At 33.5% G+C, this 23,070-nt stretch overlaps 2 protein-coding genes across 4 annotated transcripts; both read left to right on the top strand.

The window, feature by feature from the left end:
• The first annotated feature begins 2,392 nt into the window (after window positions 1-2,392).
• Window positions 2,393-6,405, top strand: LOC145000608 (Disease resistance protein (TIR-NBS class)). Of its 3 annotated transcripts, none has more exons than XM_078959865.1 (4): window positions 2,393-2,525; window positions 2,778-2,974; window positions 3,206-3,378; window positions 3,464-6,405. In XM_078959865.1, exons 3-4 carry the CDS (start codon window positions 3,225-3,227, stop codon window positions 6,106-6,108), a joined length of 2,799 nt encoding a protein of 932 aa, XP_078815991.1. In that variant the 5' UTR covers window positions 2,393-2,525; window positions 2,778-2,974; window positions 3,206-3,224; the 3' UTR covers window positions 6,109-6,405. The 3 variants fall into 3 exon arrangements, with proteins under 3 accessions (XP_078815991.1, XP_078815992.1, XP_078815990.1); XM_078959866.1 differs by having other exon boundaries at window positions 2,398-2,525; window positions 2,783-2,974; XM_078959864.1 differs by lacking the exon at window positions 2,393-2,525 and having other exon boundaries at window positions 2,542-2,974.
• A 1,780-nt stretch (window positions 6,406-8,185) lies between these two features.
• LOC145002271 (uncharacterized) lies at window positions 8,186-9,398 on the top strand. The gene is made up of 3 exons (XM_078961570.1): window positions 8,186-8,686; window positions 8,763-9,194; window positions 9,315-9,398. The coding sequence occupies exons 1-3, from the start codon at window positions 8,186-8,188 to the stop codon at window positions 9,396-9,398; spliced, it is 1,017 nt and encodes a 338-aa protein (XP_078817696.1).
• The last annotated feature ends 13,672 nt before the right edge of the window (window positions 9,399-23,070 follow it).

The raw sequence follows: 23,070 nt of genomic DNA, 5'->3' as shown, positions 1-23,070 counted from the left end.
AAACTTTTCTTACCAAGGCAACCATACATTTTTATGTACTCAATTGCATCTTTCTTCTCTTTATGTACTGACATAAATTCAAACCATTTTCCTTAAAGAGAGCTTCCGTTGTTGAATATACAACATTATTCCAATCAGACGTAAAAATATCGAACTCCTCGGCACGTCCAAAATACTTCTTGTAATTTGCCAAATACATTCTTTTCAATATGCCAAACACATAAAAGATTTAATGTCGTAGGAAAAAAAATTATACCATTCATTAACACCAGCTTCCTATCTAACATAATCACACATGATTCTTGTCCAATAATCTCAACATAACGCCGAAGAATAGTTTTCTTCATCTTCTATTTCCAAGATAACAAACTTAAAATAAAATGAAGTATTAAAACACGAAACACCAATAATATCAAGGAGTGGCATGTTATATTTCTTGCTTTTGTAGATGCAATCCATCAAAAAGATGTCCGAGAAGGCTTTGGCCAATTTAATAGACAAAGGGTGTGCAATAAACAAAAGAGATATATGCCCCTCCGCATTATGTAAAATATCATAAGTAAAACCACCTTTTTCAAGCTCCTCAAATAATGCATTGATCATGGATCGATTCCATAAATTTTCCTTTCGAATTTTTCTCTTCACGTTGTATATGTTTCTAGATATTATTGGTAGATTTGGGTTCTGGTTGACGCAAAAATGAAAGAATTTGTCTCAGGGGTAATCCCGCCCTTGGTCATTTCTTGAACACTTTTTATGCTTTCCAATGGTAATTGACGAAACGATGGATGTCCGGAGATATCTGTAGATGGCTCATGGTTATGTGATAAGTCTTTTACATCAAATATCCAAGCACCATCACCATTAGGCCCATCATTACACCTTTTACCCAACATCTTAAGAGGACAATTGATCAAACATGATTCGGTAGTTTTTTTCGTTCACCTAAAATACCTCGTATATCTCGATATAAACCACCCCAGTCGCATTGCAAAATTACATGCTTGTCATTATTGAACCACGTAGATATCTCTTATCCTTTAGAATAATAAAATTCTCGAACACTCTTCAATAAATCATTTGATGTAGTTAAATAAACATTTTTCACTCGATGGCATCAAAGTAGTTGAGTCCATTGAAATTGTCTGTCACATAATCACACACAAATTAAAAAATTCAGTAAAAATAGTAGTGATAAACAGAAAAATATAGTTTGATGAAATTATAAAAAGCAAGACATCAAGACAAATAACAATGTATTAGATGAAATTAGTAGAAAAGGTAAACATAATATTGATTGATTTTTTGGATGAATAGGGTTTAAGAATATTTACACTTACTAATATAAGCCCGATTTAGTGTAAGTTAGGGAGAAGAATTGATATTTTTCAATCGCAAACAACAAACAATAATGGTTTGAGAAGTGTAAACTCGTTTCCGTGTTTGCATATTGGGAAGGGTTTTAAATGAGAGGCGGTAGATTGTAAAGTTTGTTAAAATAAAAGAGACGGTAAAATTATCGTTTTATAAAAAATTATTGTTTGGGGTAAAAAACTGTTTTATATGAATAAACTCTTTTAAAAAATTACAACCTTTTTAACAACGAAAATATGATACCTATTCTAAAAATAATCTTAATCATGGTAAAGCCATTAGATATACAAAGACTACAACAGTTACGGAACTAGATATGTAAACTAGTAGTCCACCAATATCTGTTACTTTAAAAAAAATCATATATAAATAATTCTCTTTTCTAGAAAAGGAATATAATTATTAGTCAATTTTAATTGCCAAGTACAACCATGAATTATAGATGTGATGGCAACCTTTTCAAGAATGCCCATAATGTTTCCATAGCAAATGGCCAAATATTCTTAAATTTATCATTCATTACCCAACAAACACAAAAAACAACACATACCCATTGTCCAAATTCACAAAAAGATTTTCAAATCTACAAAACCCCAAAATCCGTTTCCTACATGGGAGACATTTTTTATATATTAACTTTTGGAAAACCAAGACCAAAAAATTAAAAACTTTATTTTTAAAAGAGATTAAAGAAAACCCAAAATAGATAAATGACAAAATTTTCTTATCTTTGACATAAGTGACCTATAAGATCTTTGCACATAAAAATCTTGTCACATGGAGTTGGTAAATTTAAACCTTATGATACTAATAAGATTAAAATATGACAATTAGACATTGACCCTTTGGATGTTGAAAAACGTTTGGACCTTTGACACTTAACGACTATAACCTCGTCAGATCCGTCTTCTTGTTGGGTCCTATACTCTATACAATACATACATAACGATAACATATATATATCCATTTGCTTTCTTTCTTTTTCTCTATTTTTCTCAATTTCCCAGACATAATATATACATACATATAAATACATGTATATATAGGTCCACACACTGAAAGAAAGAAGGGTTTTAGTGCAGAGTTAGTCTAGGTTTGAAATTGATTGGTCTGTGTGAACAAAAACCCTTGAAGATTTTCTTTTCTGAAAGGTAAAAAACCTTCCTCCTTAAATCCAATCTTTCCCTAAAAAAGGGTTTCTGTCAAATTTTCAAATCTTTCTTTAAAATAGCAAAAGCTTTGCTTTTTAGTTCACTTTCCCCCGTTAAAAGATTAGGGCTTTTGTTTCTCTCATTGTCAACTTCATCTCTCTGAAATCTGAATCTTTACATTCAAATCGATACCCATCTTGATGATTTTAGACACAGTCTATTTATGTGAAAGTTGACTTTCTTCTTGACTAGGTCAGATTAACAAGTTTGAAGATTTGGGGGTTTCTGGATTCAACGTTTTTTTTATTTATATATATATATATATATATATATATAAAAAAAATCTTTCTGGAGGTTATATTCGAATCGAGGAAGTGGGTTTTGGTTTGATTGTGTAAAGATGCGAGATATTTATCGGTGATTTGATGATCTTCATGGCTGGAAACCAAGTAAGGGTTTTCTTTTTTTCTTTTTTCAGATCTGAAATTATTATAATATAATGTAATTTATTAGAAGATTCGTTGTGTTTGCAAGTGATTCTTTAGATCTGTAATGCCATTCAGCCTTTGATTTCCCCAAGATCTTCATGGTTTTAATTTCCTTATTCTTGAAATGAGTTCACATTCGAAACTTTCTTGAAATATTGATTTAATTTCTTACTATTTTTTTTTTTTATCAAGAGGAATTAATTATATAAACATGGATTTACGAGAAGAAAGTTCAAGACTTGGATCGACGTTAAGAAATTTATCATCTTCATCGACGTTATTCTTCTCTGCAAATCAATCACCATTTTTCTCTCCAAGATCATCATCATGGCAACCAGCTGAGCTTTCAGAAACTCTTTGTGATGGTAAAATTACAAAATTAACCCTGCGTATTATTCGTTTCCAATTTTTGATTTCAAATCTTTAACCCCCAAAAAAACGGAATTTCAGATGTCGCCATTAATGCTGCAAGCACCTCCAGCGATCTACAAAACTTCGACAACTTCCATGAAAACGAAGCTTTTGAAATCGTGGAAAAGTCAAAGAAAGTCGTGAGAAGTCCAATCTCCTCCTTTACGCCGCCGTCAACGTCGTACTGTACAACAAGGTTAAGAAGCTTCGACGTGTACATAGGATTTCATGGACGGAAACCGTTACTGTTACGTTTTGTAAATTGGCTTCGAGCTGATTTAGAAGTACAAGGATTGAGTTGCTTCGTTACAGACAGATCAAAATGTAGAAACTCACGAAAGCATGGAATTGTAGAAAAAGCCATGGACGCAAGTACATTTGGGGTTGTTGTTTTAACAAGAAAATCCTTCAGGAACGCTTACACGATTGAAGAGCTAAGATTCTTTTCGAGTAAGAAGAATTTGGTCCCGATTTTTTTTGATGTGGGGCCCGATGATTGTCTTGTGAGAGATATAGTTGAAAAGCGAGGCGAGACATGGGAGAAACATGGAGGTGAGCTATGGCTTGTTTATGGCGGATTAGAGAATGAATGGAAAGATGCAGTGAATGGTTTGACACGTGTTGATGAATGGAAGCTTGAAGCTCGCGATGGAAAATGGCGGGATTGTATTCTTCGAGCTGTGACGCTTTTGGCTTTGAGATTAGGAAGAAGAAGCGTTGTTGATAGGTTAACGAAGTGGCGTGAAAAAGTTGAAATCGAAGAGTTTCCGTATCCTAGAAGTGAGAATTTCATCGGGAGAAAAAAGGAACTTTCAGAGCTCGAATTCATGTTGTTTGGTGATGTGATTGGGGAGAGAGAACGAGAATATTTTGAACTTAAAGCGAGAGGAAAGAGGAGGGAGGTGAAAACGGAGATTAGAAGTAGGCGGCGGAAAGGGAAAGAGCCGGTGGTTTGGAAGGAATCGGAGAAGGAGATTGAAATGCAGAATGGGGACCACGACGGCGACACCCACTTTTCTTCACCGAAACCTAAACCAGGGAGACGGAAACGAGCGGTGAAAGTTGTGTACGGAAAGGGAATCGCGTGTGTTTCCGGCGACTCTGGAATCGGGAAAACGGAATTACTTCTGGAATTCGCTTACAGGTTTCATCAGAGGTACAAGATGGTGTTGTGGATCGGAGGTGAGAGTAGATACATTCGTCAGAATTATTTGAATTTATGGTCGTTTTTGGAAGTCGATGTGGGGGTGGAGACTGGATTAGAGAAAACCAGAACGAAAAGCTTTGAAGAACATGAAGAAACCGCCATAGCTAGAATTAGAAAAGAGCTTATGAGAAACATACCTTTCTTAGTAGTAATTGACAATTTGGAATCTGAAAAGGATTGGTGGGATCATAAACATGTAATCGATCTTCTTCCTCGATTTGGGGGAGAAACTCATGTTCTTATATCCACACGTCTGACACGATTACTGAACATGGAGCCATTAAAGCTTTCATACTTATCAGGCGTTGAAGCAATGTCTCTAATGCAAGGAAACATGAACCTGAACATGAACGATCGTACCATTTCGGTTTTGGAAATTGATGCATTACGTTCGATTGAAGAGAAACTTGGGAGATTGACTTTAGGTTTAGCCATTGTTGGAGCTGTTCTTTCTGAACTTCCGATCACTCCAAGCCGACTTCTGGATACAATCAATCGAATGCCTTCAAACGGAAGAGAAAGAGAAAGCAATACATTACGTCGAAACACATTTCTATTTCAATTGATCGAGGTTTGTTTCTCCATATTCGACCACGCAGATGGCCCACGAAGCTTAGCGACTCGAATGGTTCTCGCAAGCGGGTGGTTCGCACCAGGTCCAACTCCGGTTCCATTACTGGCCCTCGCCGCTAAACAGATCCCGGAAAAACACCACCGGACACGATTATGGCGGAAGATTTTACGATCATTGACGTGTGGTTGTTCATCGTTATACGATAAGAAATCGGAAACGGAAGCATGTTCAGTTTTACTCCGATTCAACATCGCCAGAAATTGCACAAAAGACGGTTACATCCATTTCAATAATTTAACGAAGCAGTACGTACGGAAACGAAGCATACCAGGAACCGCCCACGCGGTGGTGCAAACGGTGGTGACACGTGGCACAGTGATTCACAACTCAGATCAAATTTGGGCCGCGTGTTTCTTACTATTGGGATTTGGAAACGATCCAGTGGTAATTGAAACAAAAGCATCGGAATTACCTTTTCTAGTCAAAGATGTAATCTTACCTCTTGCGATAAGAACATTCATCCGATTCTCCCGATGCACTGCTGCTTTAGAGCTTTTACGATTATGCACAGACGCACTGGAAGCGGCAGATGAAGCGCTGGTGACGCCGGTGGAAAAATGGCTGGATAAATCGTTGTGTTGGAAACCGATTCAAACAGACGCTCAATTAAACCCTAGTTTATGGCAAGATTTAGCTCTTTCTAGAGCGACTGTTCTTGAAATTAGGGCAAAATTGATGCTGAGAGGAGGACAATTCGACATTGGAGATGACTTGATACGTAAAGCGATCTTCATTAGAACTTCTATATGCGGTGAGGATCATCCAGACACTGTATCTGCACGAGAAACGCTTAGTAAACTTACCAGGCTTTTAGCTAATGTTCAAATCCATACTTCACCATAGATTTATACACAAGTTTACAATAAACCTTTCTTTTCATTCATTTTTTTTTTACTGAATTTAGTGGAAATTTTATACCATTTTTGAGTATTCGAGCTGCAGTTATGGTTTTGACGACTTTGAAGAAAATTGGGGGGAATCAAATGCAGCAGGTAATGTAAGAGTAAGACTCATGACATTTCTATTTATGGAAAGTTTGTGTATGAATTGACCATTTTTGAACGATTGTAATTTGTAGAAATGTTTATATTTAGTTTACAAGAGTTTCTGTTATCGGGAATGTAGAGAAATTTTATAGTATTTGTGCGCATTACATTTCTGTTTTCATGGTTGCAAAATGAGTTGAAAATGTTGAAATGAATTATGTTTTTCCATCAAATTTCTTCATATGAAAAAATCTTTAAATAAAAACTAAATTATGTTGCAAGGGTCTGATTTGTCAAAGTTACAAACTTATTTTGTATTCAAATCAAACGGTCTATAGTGTATATAGTATGTTATACATTGTATGTAGAAGGAAACTATTCATATTCCCAACCCCACCTCTTGTCTCCCCATTCTATTCATATTCCCAACCCCACCTTTGTTCCCCATTCCGACGTCGCTATCACCAATTTCAAGCAATTGCTCATATGTTTTAACTTGATTTAGATATTCAGATTTCCCGATTATTTTAAATAAAACGAGTGGTGGATTCCGGATTTGGATTGTTGGATGATTTTATTTGCTGGGTCATTATATAAAAACAGTTTTAAATATGGGTAATTTAAAAAAGGGTAAGTATTCCTGTAACTCTATGAAGTTTCACATTTTGGTTTAAATGATCTATTTCGTTTTGTTTGTTTGTTTGTTTTTTTTCTCCATTTAAGGGGTATAAAATCTAGTTTTACCGATTTTTAAAGCCATTATATAGAAAGCCAAGGGGTCAGCCGGTTAAACTAATCTTAGTTAGGAGGTAAGAAGCCACATGTCATTTAAAAGATTGCCAACTCGCTATTTCCGTTGTCACGTCAATAAATAACCTTTTGACCTACTTAACCCTTTTGTAAATGACATATTGACTCGTTGCTATCTTCTTCCCCTTTCTTCTTCTTTTTACCGTTTCTCTCCAAATCGCTGCTATGGCGGTGTTTATGAAGGTCGATCTTCATTTTCCTGGCTTTTTTTTCTAGGTACATCGCAATAAGTTACTTAGATGGAGCGGAGCAACACTTTGAAGATGTCGATTTTGTAGGAATGGACTTGAAGGAATTTCTAATGTTTATTAAAAGATTTGCAAATAAGGAATGCGTGAATGTGTACTTTTGCTTGCCCAATATAGAATTTCCTGATGGATTAAGGATAATAGCCATCGAGAAAGACTACCAGGATTTTATTGAAGTAGGGTACGACAATGGATGTGTAATCCAAGTATACATGGATCATCTTGGTGTCAATGTTCATCAATTGATAATGGATGACCAAGCGGAAGTATGCAGTTGTGAAGACAAGCAGTAGGGTGTAGGGGGGAACAATGAGGAGTTACATAGCATGGGAGATTTCAGAACGACATTGAGGACTTGCAAGGTAATATACATGATGACCATGGACATGTTGATCCCATTCCTATGAATAAGACCATAATGATGTTTTTTTTGAGCAAACTATGCCCTAAGGTGTAATCAATCCCATCAAGTCCTCCTCATGAGGACGATAATTTTCGTATAGACGACAATGAAACAAATGTTGAGGAAGTAACAACTTATAATGAGAATGTTAACTGGAAAAAACAAAAACCTGTCCTAGGTATGAGATTTGAAAGTCCAAAACAGTTAAAACATATGTTATGTAATTATGCTGTTGCTAATGGCTATCAGTTGTGTGCTATAAGAAAAATGATAGTTGGAGACTTTTAGTGAAATGTTGTTTTCGACAGTGTAAGTTTAGACTTTGGGCCTCATGGATGAGTGAAGAACAACCTTTCTAGATTAAGTCACTCATAGATGAGCACAATTGTGCAAGAAATTTCAAATTGGGATCAATTGTTAGCTATGCTTGGATTGGCAGCCACTTTACAATTGACTTCTTAAATAGAAAGAAAATGAGTGTTAGGATGCTTAAGGAAGAGGTGAAACAAACTTTTGGAATAGATGTGAGTATGAGACAGTGTAGGAGAGCAAAGAAACATGCCATTGAACTAATTGAAGGCACACTTATTGAGCATTATTCAAAGCTTTGGTCTTATGGTGAAGAGATAAGAAGATCAAACCCTAGATCAACTGTGAAGATTGATGTCAATAGTATGCCTGATGGGAAGACTTATTTTAGTAAATTTTACGTATGTTTTGAAGGACTAAAGCAAGGATGGAGAGGTAGTTACAGAAGAGTAATAAATCTGGATGGGTGTTTCTTGAAAGACTTATGTAGTGGAGAGTTAATATGTGCAGTTGGAAGGGATGCTAATAATCATATATTTCCAATTGCATGGGCAGTTGTTTGTGTGGAAAACAAAGAGAACTGGAAATGGTTTTTGGAGAATTTAAGGGAAGATCTAGGAATGGAAAATGGTTTTGGTATTACTTTGATGTCAGATCAACATAAGGTATGTTTAGTACCATATCCTATCACTTTAATCTAAATGTAGTTGTTTGTTTTAATAATTTCCCTTTATGGTATAGGGTTTGTTGGAGGCTGTGAAAGACATTTTGCCTAATGCAGAACATAGGCAGTGTGCAAGACATATTGTAGCCAATTTTCGGAAAAAAAAATTTAGTGGAGTATATTATGAGCGGATGTTTTGGAGGGCATGCAAAGCATCTACAGAGCCTTTGTTTAATGCAACAACGAAAGAAATCCAACTCCTAAACCCTACAGCCTTTGAATATCTTATGGAGAAGAACTCTAAATCATGGTGTAGAGCTTTCTTTCAGGAAGGTAGGATGTATGATGCAGTAGAAAATGGATTGTCTGAAAGTTTTAACACCGTCATTAGAGATGCAAGGAAAAAACCAATCATCAAAATGTTAGAGGAAATTAGATTGTATGTTATGGAAATGCAGTTTAATTTTAGCAGCAAAGGTAGTTCATGGTCTGATTTTAAACCATGTCTAGTAATTACAACCTTACTTAATCAACTGAAAAAAGCTCATATGTAAATATAATGTAATAATTTTACTTTGATTACTATAAACATACATTAACTTCCAACCAATGTTTCTAAATACTGGTAGGTTCTACTAACTGGTTCAAACCAGTTCGAGACAAGAAACTTGGCTGAGGCTTACGTGGTGGATTTAGACAAGAAGACATTCTAATGTAGAGTGTGGCAACTAAATGGCTATGGCTGTGTGCATTCACTTGCAACAATTTCATTTCTTAATAGGGATGTTGGAAGTTATGTGGATATAATGTACTTTGGAGCAGTTTTCAAGAACACGTACAAGTATTTAATGCATGGGATGAATGGAAGCAATATGTGGCCATGTACTAACTATAGTCCACCACTACCACCATTGAGGAGAAAAATGTCAGGAAGACCAAAAGCGAAGAGAAGAAAGGACCCAACTGAGAAGACTACAAGGCACACGGTCTCAAAGGTTGGCAAAAAAAATTTATGCAGTGTGTGTAAAGAAGTTGGACATAACAAAGCTACATGTCCTAAAGTTGACAAGCCCAAAAAACTTAAGGTCAAAAGGAAAAAGAAAGAAAATGGAGGTGAAGGAGGCAGTGGAACAAACATAAATGTAGGTGGTAATGGAGGTGAAGGATGTACTGGAACAAACACAAACGGAGGTGAAGGAGGCAGTAGAACACAATCAAAAGGAAAAGAGATTACACGGAAAAGGAAATATTCTGAAAGGATTATAAAAAAGAAATTGGCAAAAATAGTTGAAGGAAAAAATGGAGAAGGCAATACAAGTGCTAATCCATTAGATTTTGATTAAGGATAATGTGTTTATTTTCTGATTAAGTAGTTGGATGTCGTTGGATTTACATATGGATGTTTGTATGGATGTTTGTTGCATGTTTTTTTTACCAAATTTGTTTGTGTCTAGTTATGTTATTTGAGATATGATGTTTGCAATCTTATGGTTATGTAACGGACGTGCATGGTTATTCTAACAACTTCATGTATTATTATATATCTATGTGGTCCATTTTGTGGTCCACTGCACTAATTTTCAATTAAAAAGCGAGCATGCAAAATAGTGATAATGTGGATGTTGTGATAATGAGCATTTTCAATAATTTCCAAGAGGAGTACATAACCACGTGGTAAATTATTACAAAGCATCATAAAAAAACATTAACAACCCATTACAACTTATACACTATTGTGACAAAGAAAATAGCCCAACTAAGAAATACACAAATTTTCATCTTCCTAACATCGGACTTAAGCTTCTTATTCGACCTAAGCACAGTTGCAATCATGAAAGCCTCTCCACTTGTGCTATCAACTTCATCAACCCAAAAAATAAACCCTTTTCGTGGATCCTGAAATTAGATATTTGTGAGTAACAAACGAATTGTGCAGAAAACCCTTTTAAAATCTAGGGTTAAAGTTTAAGGAAACTTGCAATCATTTTTTACCTTTTTGGGGCAAGCATAAAAGGGTCGTCCTGGGTTGCTTCGAGTGGTTGAGGTTCGTATTATAGCCTCATACCCACAACAACATTCCACTGATTTCATGGTTCGTTCCATCTTCACACCTCCAATTTCCAACAACAGAAGAAGCAAGCAAAAACAATGATAAAATGGTAGCGGATCTATCTATGTGAGTGGTATATATTGGAGACTACAAATTGAAAGGACAAAAATACCCCCAAGGTCCTCATTAACTAAGGTGATGATTTCCATTAAACAGGATTACATAGTGATTTATACAAAATGCATGCTAACACAAGACTTCATCATCCACTACCAAAAGATTACACAAAAAAACAATTTCAGGAGTTACACAATGATCCACATTAACCCTTATAGACAACATTGCACATCAACACATAAAACACATATAATCTAAATAAACACATCGAGAACAAGCATTAAGAACTCACTATCAGATTAGCATGTGTATTTTCTCCACGAGAAAACCAATCGTCACCACCACAAGTGACACCACCACAATAGTCATAGCCTGCACTTCTTCTCGTTATGGTCTAATCGGCGCTGCACAGCAATCATTTCGATCCTTGATATCACAGAATTACGCCCCATTTCCTCCTTAATGCGATCCATCTCCGCCTGTGTTTCCGCCATTCTCTCCCCACAATCACAAAATATTGTGTGAAGTTCACTAAAGTTCATCCGGTCTCAAGAATTTAAGGAAATCGAATCTGGTGACGGTGGTGGGTTAGCCATCTCGTAAATCTTGTGAAAAGGATTGTCTCGTTCTTATCAGTATATGTTTGGCTGAAAATGGGTATAATGTTTTAGGGTTTGATTAAATAAACCATCCCTTTTATATATCTTGGGTCCACAGTGACCCTTAGTGCCCAAGCAAGTGATTTAACTCAACTCGGTGATGTGTACGATGAGTTGACTCGGAGTCAACACATTAGCTTATGTGGACTATGATTTGGCTTGGAAACCTCTTAAAATAGGTCAATGGATATTTTTAGCCGGTAAAACTAGACTTTATACCCCTTAAATGCCAAAAAAAAAAAAACAAATAAACACACGAAAGGAACCATTTAAACCAAAAAGTGAAACTTCATAAGGGTACAATGACATTTCCCTTTAAAAAATTGTGATATTACAATTGAAAATATTGAAGTACATATTATAATTGTCCTGTAATACCTATCATATTTTGAAAACAATCGATTACAATTTGAATTGGTGCTTGAAATTAATAAAAGGGTTAAAGTCATACAAATATAACCAGCTATCTAAAATGTTTAAAAAAACCATCCAACTGAAAACGTCATTAAAAGGTAACTCTATCTATCATCTTGTTTTAAAATAAATATCATTGTTAAATTGGTAGTTAAAAAGACAAACAATAGTTCGAAATATATTTTATAAACCATTAAACCGAAAGAATAGTTTGTCACCTTTTTTATGATATTTTTTAGTTGAACAGTGCTTTAAAACATTTTGAATCGTTATGTTATCTTTTCATGACATTAACCCTTAATAAAACTCGATTAAACAATTACTTGGATGAAAAACAATTCTTTTTGTGTTGCTGTTTTAGTGTTTTTCCAAGATACCAAAACACACAAATTGGGCTTTGTTTTATTAAAAATAATTATGATATTCCTATTGCATGATGTAAATAATTTAAGGCACTTTGGCCAAAATATTATTGAGGGCACCTCTGTAAATTTAACTTTTTTTTAATCGAAATTGTGTCTATATTTTATAGAAGTTATAGAAGCTCATTAATATATATCATTTTTTTTTACAAACAACAATTTATATTTTAAAATATGGTATTGTACAACATTATAAAATATAAATTACCTGTGAATGAAAAAAAAATATTATGTATGGAATCAATTCCTAATTTTTATATAAAATTTTTGAGATCGTTCTTCCCCCATTTTCAATGTCTTGCATCCATTGATGAATAAAAATGAATTATTAATTTGGATTTTGGGTTGGTTTTCGTTTATAAAATAAAAACAAATAGTCCTAAAAAACCAAATAACAACTTATTATTTATTTATTTTTAATATATATTTTCAATAATTTAATAAATTAGTTTTAATAGGGGGGGGGGGGGGGGGGGGGGGGGACGGCCATCTCAAGGCATATCACAACCTACAGGCAACACCGACGAGACCTGGGAAAGCAACCCGATTGAGAGTCAGAGGATCCATAGTACCTGCAGCCTCCCGAACTTCGTATTCATCATTTTTGAAAGCGGGGAAGGGATCTTTTTTCTACAACGGAAAAAAATGGAGCAGATTTGATTCGGCACAACCCAACGATACATCCAATACCAATGATCTGATATAATACCTAAAAATTTAATTTTTACCAAAAATTATTGTGTCTATTAGATATTAAACTATAATATATTTTCTTAATAGTTGTCTATACATTTTAGTTCATAACTAGTTAAAATTTAGTTTCTTTAAAAAATAGACTAATATTTAAGTTATATATTTATTAAGATGTTTTGCATCTTGAAAGCCGAGTTGTAAAACAATTCCGAATTATAGTTAGTTGGATTGGATAGGATTTGAGTTTAATTTGGACAATTTGGATCCATGTTTTAAAAACCGAAATCAATTTTGACTCATTTAAACGGATTGGATCGAACCGATCCATCAAAATGAACACTCATAAAAACATTTGAGTTTTTCAAATAATTACGGTTTTATCTTAACACCGTTTTTCTAATGCATTGCAGAACCGTTCAATTTTTTTTTTCAATTGTTGCATTTGCTACATATGATAACAGATTTTCAAATTACCACGAAATAAAATTCGTAAAAAATCTACATTTTATAAATTTGTTACGGTTTTACCTTAAAGTATGCTTTTTTTTTTTCTGTATTATACGTATATATGAAAAAAAAATATTATTTATGCATGAAAAGAATTGTTTAATTAAACATTGTATTTATGTTTTTTTTAAATGCTATTTCTTTATATATGTTTTTTTTTTTTTTTTTTTTTTTTTGCCTATTTGTATGGTTCATTTGTGTATCGACCATTTAATATAGATGTAAACATACGTTAAATATTTATCTCTCTTCCATTTATTTTCCCATGAAATTTTAAATACATGAGCGATCAATTTCTTTTAATATGACTTGATTTTTGAATTACAAAAAAGGTTCACGACCCATGGTCCTTCTATTAACATTATGGTGAGTCACTTTGGAAACATATGTAGCTCACAGAGGAGGTTTCGTGAGCAACACATTTTAGATACGACATTAGTAAAGTATGAGCAAATCCAAATGACGTCTTAAGATTGGGGCAAAGTAGATATGGTGCAATGATGATGTTTGGATTGATGGAAATTTAACTATGTTGTTAGATTTTGATGATAAAGTAATGTAAGATCAATGATGAGAAGCTTTCTTATCCAAAATCTATATGGTGTTTGTACAAATATCTTGGGTTTCTTTGTAACTTATTGTTATTCTTATATTTTTTAATACGGTGTGTGTAATTTAGCTATTTTTTGAAGTAATTGTTTACTTTTTTTAGATCTGAAAGTAATAGTAGGTATGTAGAAATGAAGTTATTGCTTAATTTCATTTAGATATATGAACTACAATAAATCCTTTGGATTATGAAAAAAAAAAGAATATATATTTAATTTACAATATAGTTACTAAATTATACTCTTTTTGCATCAAGATACTAAGATGATCATCATAATCTTCTCTTCTTATGTATTTCAAATACTAGATTAATTTATGAAGGTTAGCCCAATGTTATTCCTTTTTACTAATAACTATGTTTTTTTGTAATAAATATGTAAGAAGATTTAAAATTTGTTCTTCTTTGCGAAACTTTTGTTGATTTGATCACGTGGATGTGACAAAGTGACTGCTATATCTAAGACTAGTGTGTATGAATTTATGTTATAATATCATTTTTTTTTGTTATCTCACATGCCATATAATCATCCACATCAAACTATTTTATGCACGAAATGATCATCACACCTTCACACAAAAATAATTTCCAGGTCATTATTTTTTCTTTTTATTTTTGACTTTCTATTTAAATAATTATAAAAACAAATATAATTTTTATAATACACACTATTTAAAATTTTAAATAAAACATACTACTTAAATAAAACCATAATATTTAAAGTGTCAAGTCGTTCAGAATATTGATCATTGTTTTCTAACGATAAAATATTTGATTTCAAATGCTATTCATTTTAGATCAACTTAGCTTAATTTTCGTTGGTAAATCTGTATAAAAGTCACACTTGACTTTTTTGTTTTTAGTTTAACCATTGAAACCGGTAAATACTTGCAAAATAACCTTTATATCCAGTTAGTGTCGGTTTTAAAGGTTAAATTGCAAAAATAAATAATAAAAAAAATAATTATGGATGATTTTTTTTTCGTTCGTAAGAATAAAGTTTAAAGAATTTTATGGAGATTTTCCTTTTTATATATAATAAATTTATTTGAAGGAAACTTGTATATATTCATTAATAAACTCAAAATATAGATAATTTTTTATTATTAAAAAACATAATAATGATAATTTATATATATTTTTGGATTTTTTTTAATAAATATCATTACTAGAATCATATAGATATCATCTATATCTTATGTAACTTAAAAAGACTTTGTTGATTTGTCGCAAGAAATGCATTTTTAGGCCAAATACTATTTTATTGTTGAATTTTTTGATCTTAGGTGCAAAACTTTTACCATAAAACTACACATTACCAAAGATCATTTTCACAATCAAACGATACCTCATAAAATAAAGTTTTATCATGGGTTGCTATTCCTAAATAGAACTCCATTATACACACTATATGACCTAGAAACCCACTCCTTACGATAAATCAACAAAAGTTTTGTAATTGTATTTAACATGTGTTTTTATAACTATTATAGCTTTCGTATTAATATAAAGGATTATGGTCGTAAAAAGCCCTCATATTTACATAAAATGTGTAATCATGCTCTAAGATCGTTTTTATGTTCATTAATACCTTATATTTGTCAAAAAAAAATTATTTTAATATTTTATCAGGTTTTGCATCCTCTTAGTCAGTCACCACTATTATAAAAACTCTCATATTTAAACATCAACACAACCATCCTTTGCCACTAAGAACATCGTCTACTATCACTAGACTTTGCCACCACCACCACCAATAAAGAAACCATCATCTTTACCATCTCAACACCACCCTATTTCTCCATAATAGCCACCATCTTCACCATAAAATACTTGTAGCCCTCATCAACACCATCTCCAACCCACCTTCTGTATTCTTCATCTCCAACTCACCATCATCACCATTGGACCCACCATCATCATTATAAAAAATTCCAAAGATAATATATAAATTATAATTATTGTGTTTTTTTAATAAAAAAAATTATCTTTATTTTATGTTTTTTAATAAAGAAATATAAGTTATTTTCAAATAAATTTAGTATATATAAAAAAAAAATCATTAGAAAAGTCATTAAACTTTAACCTTATTAACCAAAAAGTCCTCCATGATTTTTTTTTTTTTTTTTTTTACAAATTAATTCATAAAACCGACATTTTAATGAGTTATTTTGGAAGTGTTTGCTGGTTTCAACAGTTAAATAAAAAAATAAAAAATGATTTTTTTTGTCAATAGAACAAAAACGTAAGAATATTTATGTAAAACTAAAGAAGAATCCCCCCACCCCACGTTGCAGGGGTCAAAGGGTATTTCATAGCTTCTTAATTACTGTGACTATCTGCTTATTTTTTTATCAACACAAATTTTGTTGATTGTGTTTGTGTTATCATATGGGTCGTTGTAAAACTTGTTACCTAATGTAAATCATTTAATAGCTTCAAGATGGTGTAGGTGATGTTTGAATTGGTTTCAGAAAGTGATTATGTAATAGTGCAGGAAAATAAAGTAATCAAGTCACAAATAACATCATTGTTCCAAAGATTACATCCAAAGACCCATCTAAAAGGGAATCATAAATCAATCATTCGTCAGAAACAACTTCGTGGCATATCAACCACAAAATAATATAATTCAGCTTTAGTGAAGCCCAAATAAAACAGATGCATTTCTGTAATTGTAGCCCTGTAAAATGGCTGAAAAACAAAATATTAGTTACTAATTTTTCCATAATTAGACCAATAGATAGGAACTTCAAAAATTTTAACACCACAATAAGAAAAACAAAATAGAAACAAATAAAAAATTTGTTGGTTTGTATTGCATCAATAAGAGAGGCATCAGCAAGTATCAATGCTTTAGTTTTATTTGTTTTAGGCTTTGACTTTTCAGATGAAATTAGATTTCCTGTAAGACGACGTGGTAGTGATTCATATAAATTAAAATACCAAGTAGAGTTGACAAATTCTACCAGGCTTTCAATAGCCTCTTGCCTAAGTTTTTGATTCCAATACAGAATAAAGAATCAATATTGAGAGAAAATGACAGTTAGATTTTTCACACGGAAAAAATGCAAAATGTGAACAACCTTGTCCCCATCTCATCATAACCTTTAATAATGCAGAAAATAGTTATTTAAATAACCATCTAAATTTCTACAAGGGCAAAACTGTCAAAATGGGGCAAACCTGTTAATATGGGACATACCTGCAAATAAATATAAAGACAAGTAATTTTTTTAATTAAAAGAGAACAAACAAAATAACTGATATTATGAGTTTATGACCCAAATAATACGATATCGTCTCATAAATATTGGATAATGAACTTAATGGGGATAGAGCATGAAAGATATGAAACTTGGAGCATCATAATTGAGTATTCAAAAAGTAGTTTCTACTTTGAACTAACAGATACCAAGGTGTGATCTAATGAAATGGAATATATATATATATATATATATATATATATATATATATATATATATATATATATATATATATCGGTGTTTTTGAGTGAAAACCCCAAAACACCCTTTTCCGTTTGAGATAATTGATAAAATCTTACCTCATGTATGGTTCAAATCACTATCCAAGATCTGCTCAAGAAGGCATTCCAAGGGCATATGTGGCAAATTAGATAAGCAAACATCATTTTTGTTATTATTCCTTTATAAAGAATATGTTTTCAACTGATGACACTATTTTGAATGTATCAAATGGACAGAAAAAGAGTGAAACCATTTAAATGTAGATTTTCAAATTGAATTGAGGTGGTGGAAAACTAAATTTAAGAAACTACCTAAAATTATAGGTGGTAATAGCAACATACATCGAAGAAGTTCAAAAATCAGCATCCAAAACACCATAAGAAAGAAACGATGAAAAATTCAGAATCAGTGTCCAAAACTACCTAAAATTATAGGTGGTTGTATGATGTGGAGGGGTGTTTCTTTACGTGTTCATGTCATACTGGTCAGATGCACCCTGAACCTGCTGAGGTCTGGTGTAAAAGACTGGTGGAGATTGATGATTGGAGCTTATTCAGATGATCATAGAGTCGCAGTTACTTGGGAGCAGTTCTGGGACATGTTCCGCGCTCGCTACATTCCATGGGTCGAGTGGGAGCGGCTAGCTCATGATTTTCTGGAGTCGAGACAGGACGGTGAGACGATGACGGAGATCACCCGCATGTTCACGGAGAGGGCGATGTTCTTCTCAAAGTTTGCCTCTGAGCAGGCTCAGATGACACGTTATCTGAGCATGCTCAAGACTAACATCCGTCAGTTTGTTGCTACTCAATGGCGTGATACCTTGTTGGAGCTACAGGAGGACACTAGGCGACATGATTTGGAGATTGAGCTGCAATTGAGGGAGCAACGACGGGCCCTGACACAGTCACAATCGGCGCTGAAGCGGTCTAAGACCGCTGATTCAAGGTCACGGGGACAGCAGGGCCGCACTTGTGGCAAGTGCGAGAAGGGTCATTCGGGGGTTTGTAGATCTAGTAGCTGGTGCTGCAACTGCGGCCAGGAAGGGCATTTTGCGAGAGATTGTCACCAGCCGGCCCCGGTTCAGGATATGAGGATTTGCTACCACTTTCACCAGGTTGGTCACGTGAAGACCAACTGTCCATAGCTTGTGGCCAGGCCGACGCAGGCTCCAGCGTCGGCTATGTTGGATAAGGTGTCTAAGTCCATAACTTATTTGGTACATACTTGACTCGACCCGACATGGTCCATTTGGGTTGCACTTCACCCAAACGATTTATGGATAATTTTATGTGAATTGTATACTTACGATTTATTAATATATTATAAGTTATAATATATTAATATGAAGTCATGTTATTTAATTAGTTTTAGTTTTAAATTAATTATGAATTAATTTAGAGATTAAAAAGAAGACTGATTAAATTATGGGTTATTATATTTTATATAGTGTGGGCTAATACTCATTTGTTAATGGGCTAAGCTAATATGAAAGTCCATGGATGATCCATGGAGCTTTTAACCCATGGATCCTTGGAAAGGAAAAGACATGGGTTATTAGGGTTTCACCCTAACCATGCACACTATATAAAGAAGCATATGCTGCAAGAAATATGGCTCTAGGTGTAGACTCTAGTTGTGTGAGACTTAGTGGTGGCCGATTCCACCAGAAAGTATACTACTCTCTCAAAGTTTTCCATACGTTTGTGGTGATTTGTGATTCCATTTGAGGCATTCACATTATTAGTGCTAGGCTCTCAAACTCCAAGCAATCAACCACTATCAAAAGGTATGTACTTTTACTAGCAATTTTATGATTCATAATTCTTATGCTATGCTAGTTAGGAAGAAATCTTGGAAATTATTATTTGCATGTATTTTAGAAGAAAACATAGATCCAAGGTTTATTAGGGTTGCATGCGCACTTAGGAAGTGTTAGATTGCTCAAAACACAACAGTGGTATCAGAGCCTAGGCTTGTTTTCTTGAATACTTGATGCAGATTGCTGAAAATCAAAGTTTATGTGCTGTCTGCACAGCAGACTCACCGAGTCCATGAAGGGACTCGACGAGTCCAAGACAAAATTCATCCAACTCGGCAAGTTGGTTTATGCACTCGACGAGTTGGACCCCCAGACAGCATATCTTCGAGTTTTGGTGATGGAATTGGCCTAGAATCATTACCTTAAACTGTTTTGGACTCATAAAACCTGTTTTTGATGTGGTAATGATGATGGTGGACCATTTTCAAAGTTATAATCAAAATTTCAAGTTTATATGTGTTCATATGATTCTTGAAATTGTTGATGTGGATGTTCATGTTCATATGAGTTTTGTTAGATCATAGGAATTATTTGCATAATTGTTTGTTAGTTAATTATTGATCTTAATGTGTTTTAATGGAATTCATAATGTGTCCTCAAGTTATGGAATTCCAAAAGTTTTTTCTTTTAAATGTTTTTCTAAGAAGTCATAAGTTACACTTTAGAAGAGTTTTTCTAATAAATGCTTTTATGGACTTCATAACTTGTCCTCAAGTTATGGATTTTCAAGAGACTCTTCATTAAAAGTATTAAACACTTAATTAAAACTCATAAGTTATGAATATCCAAAAGTTTATGAATTGTTCAAAACTTGCCCTCAAGTTTTGGAATTTGTAAAGTCTCACACAAACTTTAATTCCATACCCTAGAAGTTTTAAAAGTTAAAATTCTACCTTTATACTATTATAAGATTAATGGTTAACTATTATATATATATATATATATATATATATATATATATATATATATATATATATATATATATATATATATATATATATGTATAAGAACAAGTCATTTTACCGTTAGTAGGCCTCATTCACGAAGCCGGTCTATAAGGTGGGTATAAGGTTGTTACCTATAAAATGGCAACTTAATGGGTGTTCACTCTCACCCACCGCTTGCTTGATCGGTGGAGGGTCATTAGCCGAACGGGTAGGACAATGACTTTAAATTCTCATTAAAAGTATAATGATTATTATAAAGTAACTAAATATTTTTTGATTTAATTCCCAATCTTAGTTACTTTAGGAAAAATGTGAATTTGGTGCTAGCCCATGGAATTCACACTTTGTACCTTACCAAGTCGTTGGTGGAGCGTGTGTGGTTAACCGGCACACTAACTTGGACTAGTAAGGATCACGAAGGGTGACTTAATGTTTTTCATAGATCAATGGAGCGTGTGTGGTTAACCGGTACATTGATTACGTGATAATATTAAGGGTACCAAGTGAATTGGTATGGTTATTCACACCTTGTTTTGTGATCCTCGGCATCCCAGTCACAAAATTTGAGAGGGCACACTCGAGATTGAAACATGTCATTGAAAAGTTCAATGAATCTCAAAAGATCTAGGAATTTCAAATCCAATTAAAACCTAATAAATTATTTCGTTTTTCATGGTGGAAATTGGTGAATCGTCATTCGCCTACCTTCAAATATTTTATAGCTTGGATTACGGCATCCCTCTTCCAAATTATAAAATATTGTGTTGGGTCCTAGCCTTAATATTTCATATTGGGTGTTATATTAAGGATTTTGAATCAACTAACTTGATTTTCTCCCATTATAGATGTTTGGTTCAGACAACTATGATCTTCCCAAATCTCTTGAAGATGGTGTCCCTCAACATCATTCTTCACTTCCTCCACCTCCTCCAATTATTCTCCCTCACCCACAAGTTCTTGAAAAGTTTAAAGTCACTCAATCCTATTAGCAAGCATAGTCTATGTGTGCTCACATCTTTGAGATAAAGTCACATATTGACAATCCGGGAGAGTTGGGTGTCAAAGTCTCGTGAAAGTTGGATGTTCAATCACTTTCTTAGTAACATAGTGAGTCTCTTTGGGACTACTATGAGACAGACTATGACATGACCCTTAATGTTGTTATCTATTTGCTTGGTGTTGTGGAATCAGCAATGATTTGGAACACCAGTAAAGAAAATTTGATTAAAAGAACAACTTCCTAAGTCTTAAATGGACATTGACAATGGTAGCATTGGATATCTAGAAAAGGATTTCTCTTCCCAATGGAAAGGGATCGATCATAGTCATCTCGGTTGACCAAATGGTAAAGAGAAAGGCTAAGTCTGAGATAGTCTCATGTGCCATTACCAAAGGGTCCATGTGTTTTGTTGCCAAAGAAAGGGGCATTGGTTGCGAAGCTGCCCTATTCACCTAAAAGGTCATAAGGTTGATCAAGTCAAGAGGTTTGACTCTACTTCGGGTAAAGTCCACTGTCTAACTCTATTAAGTTCCTATTTGGAGATTCTTATTACATAATGTGAATGGGTCACATGTTGATGTTTTAAGAATCAAAGAAAAGATAGGAAGCTTAAAGTAAGTATATGTTGATTCTAATTGCGAAGGCGGGTTTCGATCACATGGTTCGGTGATTAGAACTTTGAGCTGCTACTTAAGAGTTATAATATATTGCTTATGAATAGATAACAACAAGGTTTTCATGTGGATTGTAAGGATAAGTTTTTCCGCAAAGTTTTTAAAATAAAAAAAGGTTTTAATTTTATTTATTTTAAAAAAAATATCCTTACAATCGCATCTGTGGAAAATTGTTGCTTATATGTTTCCAGTAATAGCAATATTGGAAAGTGGATTTGATTCTTTCATTTGTGGTAGTGTCTGAATTTACCAAATGAAGAAAGTTTTTCATCACCCAAGTTTCAATTGGAAAGAAACTTGGAATCATACTAGTTGTAGTGTATGATGAATGAGAATTTTCATCTTTGAAAATTAAGACTAATTCTTTGATCACATGTATATGTGAGTCAATTGAAGGACTAAGGAATTAGGTACACTGGGTGTGCGCTGGTCAAGGTCCACCACAAAGAGTGATTTGTCATGATTTACTAAAGATTAGTAAATATGATTATACTTATGAGGTTAAGTATAATTCTGTAACATTGGAAAGGTTACAGTGTATGACAAAACAAATGAGAAGAATCAACTTAGGCAGAAAGATAAAAGTTTCTCAAATCTGAAAGGATGGTAGAGTACTTTAGTATCGTATTTCATGATCATCTTAATGATTATGAAACCATATCACAAATTCATACTCTAAGGACATCTTAGTGCATTGTTATGGCTAAGAAGAGAGGTCATGAATTGTTGGATTGGTTAAGATCAAGAAGATGAGTCGTACTTCGTTCCAAAACAATTCTTAGAGTCATACTCCAAGATTGTAACCTTGAGTGACAGAAAGGAAGATTTATTAACACTAGTCAAATGTAAGAGTAAAATGTTTTCTACTCTTGTACATTTGAGATTGGTAAGTTGTGATGTCTTGGATGAGACACAGACCAACTAAGACCAATTGTGTAAAGTGTTAGTCTTGATAAGAATCCGCACTATCCCTTGAATATTTGTT

Source organism: Lactuca saligna, chromosome 6 (genome assembly GCF_052625555.1).
Source record: "Lactuca saligna cultivar CGN05327 chromosome 6, ASM5262555v1, whole genome shotgun sequence".
NCBI classification, from domain to species: Eukaryota; Viridiplantae; Streptophyta; class Magnoliopsida; order Asterales; family Asteraceae; genus Lactuca; species Lactuca saligna.
The sequence above is the reverse complement of the archived record's forward strand: the minus strand, read 5'-3'. Positions and strand labels throughout refer to the sequence as shown.